The sequence below is a fragment of the Ostrea edulis genome, chromosome 8, assembly GCF_947568905.1.
Source record: "Ostrea edulis chromosome 8, xbOstEdul1.1, whole genome shotgun sequence".
NCBI lineage: Eukaryota > Metazoa > Mollusca > Bivalvia > Ostreida > Ostreidae > Ostrea > Ostrea edulis.
The window spans coordinates 53786753-53799601 of NC_079171.1; the positions used below are offsets into that span (position 1 = coordinate 53786753).

The 12849-nt window shown below is 36.0% G+C and overlaps 1 protein-coding gene across 1 annotated transcript in view; it reads right to left on the minus strand.

Annotated features, from left to right (window-relative positions):
- LOC125661898 (uncharacterized) overlaps positions 1 to 12849 on the minus strand; it is a 140072-nt gene that overhangs the window by 104635 nt on the left and 22588 nt on the right. The window contains 8 exon segments of the mRNA XM_056146460.1: positions 1243 to 1446; positions 1913 to 2001; positions 3569 to 3688; positions 4608 to 4728; positions 6144 to 6297; positions 7529 to 7635; positions 9975 to 10108; positions 11112 to 11234. Coding sequence (XP_056002435.1) covers positions 1243 to 1446; positions 1913 to 2001; positions 3569 to 3688; positions 4608 to 4728; positions 6144 to 6297; positions 7529 to 7635; positions 9975 to 10108; positions 11112 to 11234 — 1052 coding nt within the window.

The following is a 12849-nucleotide window of genomic DNA, read 5'->3' on the forward strand; positions in this document are numbered from 1 at the left end:
GATTTATATAGTTTCAGTTTTTCAAAGTTATAGCAAATATATCAAATTAATAAAATCAATCACAATTCTGTCTTTTGAGGCCATGCCAAAATTTCAGTTGGAGCCAAAATAGAGGCAAAATTGGGGACAGACTGGCCAACTTTGAGGTCGGGCCTCGCTAATGGGGCCAGACCTCGTTTTATAGTATGCCCTACTGAACTTGTATTTCAGAGCTACTAATATTGCATTATAGCGCTATACAGAACTTATATTATTGGCAATGATATGAATGAGTGCAACATTACAATTTAAATGTGCGTTTTCTAAGTTCGTCCAATTGCATCAATTTATGTTTGTAAAATGTTTTAAATGCTGAATATTTGATGTTCCTTAAATCTAAACCTGGGTTGAAACATGACAAGAAGTTATCGATACCAAATAGATACATGACCAAAACGGCTCCCAGAAATCGTTAATTTAAGTGATTGCAGGTCCATCATCTTTGTTTACAATCCTTATAGTGTGCAATATTATCTCATATTCACTGGCAGAATATTTTGGTATATCAAGAAATGTTGGCAGTCAATAATGGCCCAAGTATTGCACACAAAAATTCTGTAGAATTTAGGAACATTTTATTGCTAAAAAACAGTAGTTATATATACAGTAAAACATGGTTATAGCAAACCTTCAGAGACGGCAAAAAAAGTTCATTATAAACAAACTTTGTTATATCCAATAAAATTTTTGTTATTTTCTTCTCATGGGGCAATTTAATAAACATCACTTGGTAATAAGCTGACTTGTTATAAGCATGTTCATTATACAGGGGCGGATCTAGGAATTGCGGTTACGGGGAGTGCGACTTTATGAGGCAGTGGGGTCTGGGGGCGCCTTGAGGCCCCCAGTGGGTCCAGGGCAAAGCTCCCGGATTTTACAGATTTTATAGGGCTTGAAATATGTCTCCTATTTAGTCATTTGTACTATTTTCTATCATTTCTAATAAGGTGAAATTAATAAAATGACTCAAATTTTAAGGTTTCTGGAAAAAAATTAAGTTCTCCCAATAAAAACATTGCAAGAAATCAAAAGATTTTGTCATTTATTTCTCTGGGAGTGGAAGAAATTATTGCTTCTCTTATCGTTTAGTACATTTTTCTAAACAAGATACCCCAATTTACCTTAAATCCGCCACTGTTATAAGCATTTTCGTTGTAAGTATTTTCATTAGCGTGTTTTACTGTAATAAGAGTGAATACTCACTGTCCGTTAATCCCAAACATCATCAAATATCTCTCGTCGTTGTTCATATTGTATCCACCGACCGTAATTCCAAACACGATCGGACAATTGCTTGGTTCCTCCACCACTCTCAAAGAAAATGACGTGTTGGGCGTGTCTTTCGTTCCAACGGATTGTTCGGAAACAAAGTAGGTTTCTGAACTTCTACCCTCATACTTATTTGAACTGAAATAACAGTAAAGTAGACAATTAGATATGTACACATCAATTTGACATACATGTATTCACCCAGTAAAGTAGACAATTAGAAATGTACACATCAATTTGACATACATGTATTCACCCAAGATTCATGATTTTACTATATATATATATATATTTTTTAGATTTCTTCCACTAATCAAAACTCTGAACTCAGCTTTTGCAAACTCGGAACAAAGTTATGAGACATGGTTCTAATTTTTGACAATAGATCTTATTTCACAAATTCTAGATATTTTTTTTTCAAAAGTGCAAAGTTGTAAAAACATCAACCAAATCAGAAACTTGAGCAGGTCTATAGTTCCTAAAAATTTCTCGAGTGCGTGTTTTTACAAACAGAAACATTTTACCTCCAAATAGCAAGCAGCTCTTCTGAGCAAGGAGACAGAAAAAGGTGGTTGATAATCCAATCCCTTCAAAGTTCGCTTACCTGATAATTCCAGCACTGTTAATTACACAATAGGCATTGAAACAGGCACGGATCCATTTTTTCTCCTTTTTGTAAACATTTATCAATTCCTGCAATAAAAAAAAATAAGCAGCACCTGCATGTAATGTGTGATGTTTATATGTGTGAAATCTAATTGAGTTTAAATAAAATATAAGCGCTGTTACTCTTTAATCATTGGACATATAGCGTTCAAGGCTCAGTCCCAATCATCTCTGATTTCATGGCCATAAACTGGGAAAATACTCGAGTCAAATTTCTAAATCGATCTAATTCATAGAACAGTTCATACATGCCAACTTTTAAAAATCCCCATGGGGGATTTTGCGCGCGACGACCTTTTTTCAAAGCTCAAAATTCACGACATTTTAGCATGAAGATAAATATTTGTCCTTTCAAATAAAATATCAATCAAATCATTGTTAATGTATCATATATTAACACAACATCAAATGTGTTTGACCATTAACTATATAAAAAAAACTTTGAAAGATATACATTAATATTTTATTAAAATCATCTATTCAGCAAAAAATCTTCTCCAACAAGTCACATACACAATATCAAATAATATTTAAGGTTGCATCCTTTTACACCATACAATAAACATTGGCCGGTCTATATAAATTAAAGCACATGCATTTAGGTACGACTGCAAAGGCGATCTTGCTTGTCTGTAAACATGGGCTTGCAGAGACTGGTGGAATAATCTGCATTGCAACCAAAAAAGGAGTGATCTGCCCTGCTATGAAGTTTGCGAACAAAAGCTTTGCACCCATGACATCTGAAATAATTACCAGGAGAAAAAAACCCACATCAAAATATTCCGTTTTACTTGTAAATTAAGGCTACTTGCTAAATAAAAAATTCAGTACAGACTTGTGCGAATTACGCATCACAAAGTATATTTAATGAATACTACACTATATAGACTATATAATACATCGCTATAGATGGATAGATTTGGATAGCCTATATTATTATAGTTGGAAAAAATATATACTTGACGTACCTTATTGCAAATTTTGGATGCTGTCAGCGAGAGGCGGAATGTCCGATTGTTTGGTGGTGACACTAGCATCGTTGTCATTCACGTTTGTGTAAAGGATAGGTCAATTTGAAATCCGTCTTCCCGATTAATTACTATCAAAACATGCTTCGTACTGTCCAATAAACACCCCGACACAGGCAGACCAACCCGACACCATGCGACACAGGTAAACAGCAATGGCTGACTATTGTCCCGATTTGTGATTGGCCAGTTCAGAAATGACGCGGGATTTCCAATTCTGGTCACGAGATTTCACGATTATCCCGCTTTCAAACTCACTTTCAATCGTGAAATCGGAAATTTTGGTCGGAAAAAATTTCAAATCGGGATTTTAGGGTAATTTTGCTTTCCCGATCGGGAAAGCGGGAACGGAGGGTAAAATCGGGAAGATCCCGCCTAAATCGGGAAAGTTGGCATGTATGACAGTTACACAGGGGCATAACAAACTACAAACCTTACATGGAGGCATAACAATCTACAAACCTTACACGGGGGTATAACAATCTACAAACCTTACAAGGGGGCATAACAATCTACAAACCTTGATGGGGACAGTTATACGGATAGAGGCATAACAATCTACAAACCTTGGGGACGGAGAGGAGGTGAGGCATTTTGAACTGACACACAAAATGGCTATTTATAGCAACGCATGGATGGTAGATCCGACCAAAACTCGCATCTTCCTGGTTGCCCTCATATTTGACCTAAAATCAAATCAAGGAAAACTAATACAAAAAAATCTCCACGGAAACCAAGGTCAAAATACTTTATTTTCTCCACACTCATTTTCGTATGTAGAATATTTCTGAAAGTGTTCATTAAATGTATGTTAAATCATAAATCATCATTTGCCAATATTTAATTTTCAAGACAGAGATAGATATAATCAATACTTTCATGCTCGTTAACATACAGGTAAATACATACAGGTAAATACTAATCACTACTTTCCTAATCTCAGAGGGACAACAATTAAAACCATGCTCATACTTTTTAGCACTCCAATAATGTAATAAATGAAGAATAAACCAGTGTTGTATTTAGATGTATATATTCACAGTACCTCTGTACCGTTGAGAGAGATTTTAGTATACAGAAAGAAAGTACTATATATTCACAGTACCTCTGTACCGTTCAGAGAGATTCTAGTATACAGAAAGAAAGTACTATATTTACAGTACCTCTGTACTGTTGAGAGAGATTTTAGTATACAGAAAGAAAGTACTATATATTTACAGTACCTCTGTACTGTTGAGAGAGATTTTAGTATACAGAAAGAAAGTACTATATTCACAGTACCTCTGTACCGTTCAGAGAGATTCTAGTTTACAGAAAGAAAGTACTATATTTACAGTACCTCTGTACTGTTGAGAGAGATTCTAGTATACAGAAAGAAAGTACTATATTCACAGTACCTCTGTACCGTTCAGAGAGATTCTAGTATACAGAAAGAAAGTACTATATTTACAGTACCTCTGTACATTCACAGTACCTCTGTACTGTTGAGAGACTCTTGTACACAAGAAGGAAGTACTATCTATTCACAGTACCTCTGTACATTCACAGTACCTCTGTACCATTGAGAGACTCTAGTATACAGGAAGTACTATCTATACACAGTACCTCTGTTCCGTTGAGAGAGACGTAGAGTCTACAGGAAGGACCTGCAATATACTCAGATTCCCAGTCTCCGTAAATTCCAAAACCAAAGGTGTCTCCCCTCTTCACATTGGTTAATGAAAACCTGAAAGTGTTCATCAATTAGTTATTTTCTTTTTTTCAGAGCACAAATAATTTTACTACTGAGCAAGCGGTTTATAAGATTGCATAAACTGTCCCAACTTACTTTATATTGTGAGCAAAAAATACTTTTATTCCTTATAATTTGATTTGGTACATCATGCTTCATAAGTAATTATAAAGAAAATATTAATTTTACGACACGGACCAATTTGCCATAGCAACAAAATGGAAACACAACAATCAGACATATTGTGACGTCATTCCTCAGACGTCATATCACAGGACTAAACAGCAACTTTGTTTATACAATTTAGAGAATGTTGATAAAGTCAAATGACCCAATCAAATTGCATGTTACAATAAAATTACATCATCTAAAAAAACAAGAGGTACTGTGAGCAATGCTCACTAAGAATACCCCCCACTTACCCCAATCTCCCAAAGGGTGTTGGTAATAGGTATAAACTACCTCTTTTCTGAGTGTAAAAAACAAATGGCATGACAAACCGAACCATATTGCTACTTCGATGTCCAGTGCACTTGACCTTTGACCTTTTGACCCCAAAATCGATAGGGAACATCTTCATCCCATGGGTAGTCCATATATATGATATGGTGACGGTAGGTGGAAAGGATAATGCTTTAGAGTCCGGAAACCATTGCATCTACAGACGGACGGACGGACAGACAGACGGACAACCTGATTCCAGTATACCCCCCCCCCCCACAACTTGTTGCGGGGGGTATAATAACTAACAGCTAGAGCCCTGATTTCCATGATAATCATTGATTCCAGATTTGGCAGAAACTTTGATTACAGAATATTGTAATTAATAATTGGTATCAGATCGGGGTACATCAAGAAAAATTTTCTCTTCAAAAAATTATCATCCCATCACATGTGTCATTGCAACCAAGTTGAACCAAAGTGTTAATTTCCAATCTCTAGCCCACTTGTGTATGTCCTCCTTCATCAAACCTGTGCACCATAAGATTTTTGCGCATGTCCACCTAAATTATACAGTATCTGTAAATCACGAGATTTTTGTGCATGTCCACCTTAATTATACATGTAAACCATGAGAATTTTGTGCATGTCCACCTTAATTATACCTGTACACCATGAGATTTTTATGTATATCCCCCTTAATTATACCTGTAAACCATGAGATTGTTGTGTATGTCCACCTTAATTATACCTGTAAACCATGAGATTTTTGTGTATATGCACATAAATTATACCTGTACACGAGATTTTTGTGTATGTCCACCTTAATTATACAGTAACCATAAACCATGAGATTTTTGTGTATATGCACCTTAATTATACCTGTACACCATGAGATTTTTGTGTACGTCCACCTTAATTATACATGTACACCATGGGAATTTTGCGTATGTCCACCTTAATCATACCTCTGTACCATGACATTTTTTGACTCCTCGCCGGAGATACGATCCTGTTCTTTCCAGGGTTTTGGGGACATCTTCACATAGAACAGATCTCGTACACAGCCAATCAGCAGCTCATCTGGCAAATCTCCCCTCCCACCTTCCTCAACAGCATCATCTAAACAGTGAAAGATAATAGCTAATGTCTACAAGAATGGGGAAGTAAAGAATTGTATTAGTAGATTAAGGAGGTTAAGGGCTGTATTACTAGATTAAGGAGGTTAGGGGTTGTATTACTAAATTAAGGAGGTTAGGGTTGTTTACAATGATTAAGGAGGTTAGGGTTGTTTACAATGATTAAGGAGGTTAGGGTTGTTTACAATGATTAAGGAGGTTAGGGTTGTTTACAATGATTAAGGAGGTTAGGGTTGTTTACAATGATTAAGGAGGTTTGATATTGTCTACAAGGAAAAGGATGATAGGAAGTGTTTACATCATGTTTAGGATTGCCTATAAGATGAAGGACGATGATCTGCAATACTAAGAAGAACTAGCATTTTCTACAAGATTAAGGACAATAGCTTTGTTTGTTATGTTGAATAGAACTGCTGTGGTGGTCTAAAGGTAGAGCGGTCGCCCCGGATACGAAAGGTTGGGGTTGAATCCCGGCTGCTACAGACCTAAGTCGTTAAAACAGGAAGTGATAGTTCCATTGCCAAATGCTCGGCATCAGGTGTGGATGTCACAGGACCTCAGCGATGACCTTAAATACAGATGTCCCGCGTCACAGTAGGTGTGGCATGCTAAAGAACCCTCACTGCTCAATGGCTGTATAATAAGCGCCAAGTATAGGCCTAAATTTGAAGCCCTTCACCAGTATTGGTGACGTCTCCATATGAGTGAAAAATTCTCAAGAGGGATGTTAAACAAAATCATACAATCAATCACCATGATGAACATTGTTTGCAATTCTAAGTAAATTCTAAGTGGAACTAGCATTTTCCACAAGATTTCTTGAACGCAAAAACTGAGGGGCCCCGTCACAGCAGGTGTGGCACAACAAAAGATGTTTCTGTGCTCAAAGGCCATAAGCGCCAACCGTAGGCCTATATTTTGCATCCCTTCACCGGCAAAGGTGATGTTTCCATACAAGTGAGGAATGTTTGGGCGAGATGTTAAATGTAACCAACCAACTAGAGAACAACGAAAGTAAAGTTGTGGGGAAATTACGAGATAACACCATACCTAGTAGTTGGTGAGGTTGTTTAAAACTGTCAAGATATACATCAAGCACACACTAAATAACAAAAAGCAAAAAACATCCAACCGACCCACTCTATTTTTTTTTCAGCAGGTTACTGTAAACACATTTTTTTAGGCTTAAATCAACATTGAAGAAGATCGATTACCTTTGCTGAGAAATTGAACTTGAAAGTAAGGATGGGACTTAGTGAAGAACGCTCTGGACATGAAGCAACCATCCACCTCCTTCCCTTTCTCTGTGACTGGCCAATTTCTAAAAAACCAAATTATTCCACATAGTAAACCTTGCTTGCATGTCATTTTACACTATACCTACCATATGAAATCAAGAAGATAACCAACAGTAATTAACCTCAAAAATCCTATAGAGAATACAAAATCAAGAAGGTCAAACACAAACTGTTTAAAACACCAGTAGCCTGTCTTAGTTCAGAAATTGATCATACGCAGAACATACTCCTGCATATCACATCAACACTATGCATACAGGTGAAAATAAAATTTAGCTATATAAATATGAGAAGTTGATGACGGAGAAGCTAAAGTGATCCTGTTTGTCATAAAGCTAAGTTTGATAAGTTGGCAAAAATATCTACATTCAGTAAAACATCCAAACATAAAACAGATGTGAAAGACATTTAAAATTCACATTGTTGAGAAAATGCCATTATTTGTCCCTCATTATAATCTTTCTTACTGAATAAATTGCATTAATTCTGATGAAAATATGACATTTGAAGGTGGATTGCAATCTCATATGCATGATAGTCAGAAAATCACAAAATATTGCATGCTATACCAAATCTACATATTCAGAATACTCCTTTGGATAAAATCTAAATTTCTGGCTTCCCTAAGCACTAGCAACTTCAGCTAGCAAGCAATTTCTCTGCTGCTTCCTCAAAAACCTACTTTTTCCACATTTAACATAATTGTGGTCCATTATATACTCACTCTAACACCAAGTTTTCCGCATTTAACTTGTGACCTGAGTTACATACTTACTCTAACACAGAGTTTTCCACATTTAACTTGTGACCTGAGTTACATACTTACTCTAACACAGAGTTTTCCACATTTAACTTAATTGTGGTCCATTACATACTTACTCTAACACCGAGTTTTCCACATTTAACTTGTGACCTGAGTTACATACTTACTCTAACACCGAGTTTTCCACATTTAACTTAATTGTGGTCCATTACATACTCACTCTAACACCAAGTTTTCCACATTTAACTTGTGACCTGAGTTACATACTTACTCTAACACAGAGTTTTCCACATTTAACTTGTGACCTGAGTTACATACTTACTCTAACACAGAGTTTTCCACATTTAACTTGTGACCTGAGTTACATACTCACTCTAACACCGAGTTTTTCACATTTAACTTGTGACCTGAGTTACATACTTACTCTAACACCGAGTTTTCCACATTTAACTTGTGACCTGAGTTACATACTTACTCTAACACCGAGTTTTCCACATTTAACTTGTGACCTGAGTTACATACTTACTCTAACACCGAGTTTTCCACATTTAACTTGTGACCTGAGTTACATACTTACTCTAACACCGAGTTTTCCACATTTAACTTGTGACCTGAGTTACATACTTACTCTAACACAGAGTTTTCCATATTTAACTTGTGACCTGAGTTACATACTTACTCTAACACAGAGTTTTCCACATTTAACTTGTGACCTGAGTTACATACTCACTCTAACACAGAGTTTTCCACATTTAACTTGTGACCTGAGTTACATACTCACTCTAACACAGAGTTTTCCACATTTAACTTGTGACCTGAGTTACATACTTACTCTAACACAGAGTTTTCCACATTTAACTTGTGACCTGAGTTACATACTCACTCTAACACAGAGTTTTCCACATTTAACTTGTGACCTGAGTTACATACTCACTCTAACACAGAGTTTTCCACATTTAACTTGTGACCTGAGTTACATACTTACTCTAACACAGAGTTTTCCACATTTAACTTGTGACCTGAGTTACATACTTACTCTAACACAGAGTTTTCCACATTTAACTTGTGACCTGAGTTACATACTTACTCTAACACCGAGTTTTTCACATTTAACTTGTGACCTGAATTACATACTTACTCTAACACAGAGTTTTCCACATTTAACTTGTGACCTGAGTTACATACTTACTCTAACACAGAGTTTTCCACATTTAACTTGTGAACTGAGTTACATACTTACTCTAACACAGAGTTTTCCACATTTAACTTGTGACCTGAGTTACATACTCACTCTAACACCGAGTTTTCCACATTTAACTTGTGACCTGAGTTACATACTTACTCTAACACCGAGTTTTCCACATTTAACTTGTGACCTGAGTTACATACTTACTCTAACACCGAGTTTTTCACATTTAACTTGTGACCTGAGTTACATACTTACTCTAACACAGAGTTTTCCACATTTAACTTAATTGTGGTCCATTACATACTCACTCTAACACCAAGTTTTCCACATTTAACTTGTGACCTGAGTTACATACTTACTGTAACACCAAGTTTTCCACATTTAACTTGTGACCTGAGTTACATACTTACTCTAACACCGAGTTTTCCACATTTAACTTGTGACCAGTTACAAATTTGATGTCCATAAACTGGTCCTTAGTTTTCACGCTCCCAACAAACGGATCATCGGGTTTTCCTAATTCAATATTAGGGTAATCTGGCTCCTAATGATATACAATTAGAAAATTATCTATTTTAGCAAATTATTAAATTTGTTCATAGGTAAGAAATATACAAAGACTTTGGCAATGTCACCAGTAGTAATAAAAATTATATCTTTGTGAATAGGAGGTTGTGAGTTCGAGCCCCGGTCGTGCCAAGACTGAGGCAAGTCTGGGGCAATTCCCCTCTATGCCCGACACTCTGAAATTTAAACATGAGAGGTGTGGTCTTTCTGATATGACCTTAGAAAAATGGAGGTCCAGGTCATTTGTCGTGGCAGACGTTGGCACATGTATGTTAGAGAACCCTCACTGTTACGGTCCTGGGGTGCATTTTACAAGAGAACTTACAACTTACAACCAACTTTACATACTGGAATTCTCTCGTTTATTGTAAAATAATTCACTGCAATGTAAAATAGAGACAAAATAATGGTGCAAATCAAGTTTCAGAAACGTTTTAATTCCTTCATTTAAACTAATAACTGTGTAATATAATTTAAGACTAGTGACTTATATACCGGTAGTTGTAAGTTATTTTGTAAAAGGGGCCCCAGAGCGCTAAGTATAGGTCTACATTTGTCTGTCACTCAACCTAATGCTGAAGGACATAAAACACACAAATTGACCAGACTGCAGACCTGCCAATTTCAAAAAGATGTCATCAGCAGTTTTCAAATTATAACCCATGTTCAAGACATTGCAAGTGGGTTTTTTTTTTTAGCGAGACACAAATTTAGCAATTTGTCCATAATTATTTATGGGTATAAATATTTAATGAGAGCTAATTTTAGTGACTTTATAATTCCAGGAAAGATAACTATGACCTCCGATATGGAAGAAATTGTTAGTAATATTCAATTTTAGTGATCTTATCACCCTCGCTAATTATGTCAAAGTTAAATCCTCACTAAAAACTCTGCTTAATATATGAAATATGTCAGTAGCATGAAATCACGAAACAGCGGAGACACATAGCAATCTTAATTAATAAATATTGTCATACCTTCATTAAAATTCTGGAAACTACATCTGTCACATGCTTAGATACATCATTGATATCTGCTGAGCTGTCAAATGGCAGAACGACCTGCATTGGTTTACTGTTCACCAGGACATCAAAAAGAGGCTGAAATTTAAACCGCAAAGACGGTAATATCCAAAGTCTGATTCATCAAACTTCTAGATATTTCAACATTAAACTGCAAAGACGGTAATATCCAAAGTCTGATTCATCAAACTTCTAGATATTTCAACATTAAACCACGCAGACATTATTTTTAAAATACAAAACATTAAGAAATAAATCAACTGAATCAGAAATAAAAATTTGTATAATTTAATGCAATAAATAGTTCTGTCTTTAGTATGTGGATTGGAATTTTGTGGTGATTTTGGAGAAAATCAAATATACACAGCCCTAATAACCCCCCCTCCTCCCTCCCGCCTTCCTATTCCCTAATTTTCAGCTGGCTTTGACACTTCACACCAGCATAACTCAAGAAGTGTGGTACAAACAATTTCTTATATCACTATAACTCCTGCTTGTGAGTCTGATTGTGGCAGAACTGCATGAATGCAAAAAGACAAATTATCAAGATTTTTTTTCCAAATTTCAAAATCCGACTTTAAAAGGCCAAATGTCTGAGGGATTTTAAACTCAGTTCTATATCAGGTCCTGATATATCATATTCTCAAGCTTGTGACCATTAAATCAGCATTAATTAACTAGAATCGCAAATAACAAATGAGAAGACAGCATAGGGAGTCTGGGTAACATAGAGGTAGCGCTCTCGCTTCTCACCGCTGCCACCCATTGTTCAATCCCTGTGATCAGCAGTGGTTGTATGTGAGAGGGTAATTGGCGGTCACCCCCTCAGACACGGGGGTTTCCTCCGGGTGCTCCGGTTTCCTCTCATATAAATGACCCCCTAGTGCAAACATTTGTGCATTAAAGGACCCCATTGGAAATAAGCTTTCGAGCTTTCATGGGTTATCCTTGGTATTTATGTATGTATGTTTGTATGTATATACCGAATAAACATTTTTATATTTTTTTTTTATTCCCACCCTAATACAATTTATGTTTGATATTTATGTCTTATTTCGTTGGGGTAAGATTTAATGTTAAATTAAATACACAGGGTTCACATCTGATGCTGTTTTTTTTGTCAGGTGGCAGTAAAAAACGGATCAAACTAGTTTGCAACAATGTATTCATTGTCTGATGAAAGCAAAGTCAATTTCAAAAGAAATTTAGGAGAAAAATTCAGTGAATGTAATAGCGTTAAATCTAGGATCCAGAGAGGGCACACATATCATATGTCCAAAAGGGCACTTTTCGTTGCGGCAAGACAATTTCGGGGCACTTTCATTATATCATACTATGATAGTAATAGAATGATATCATTTAGCCTCTTTGAAAGTTAGTACCTGCTGCCTTGATTTTAAACTTTTCAACCTTGTGAAATAAGAACAATTGTTTACATTAACATATATTTTTAAAAAATTTATAGAGAAAAAAGGGCATGGTGCAGTTAAAAAGGGCATGGTGCAGTTAAAAGGGCATGGTGCAATTAAAAAGGACATGGCACCAGCCAAAAAGGGCATGATGTGGCACCATGCTAGTTTGCTTTAGATTTAACACTATTGACTAATGTAAATATTCTATTATGATGTCACAATGGAAAGCTTCCCATCCTGTAACTGCTTCAAACATCAGTGCATTAGTAGCCAATCAAAAT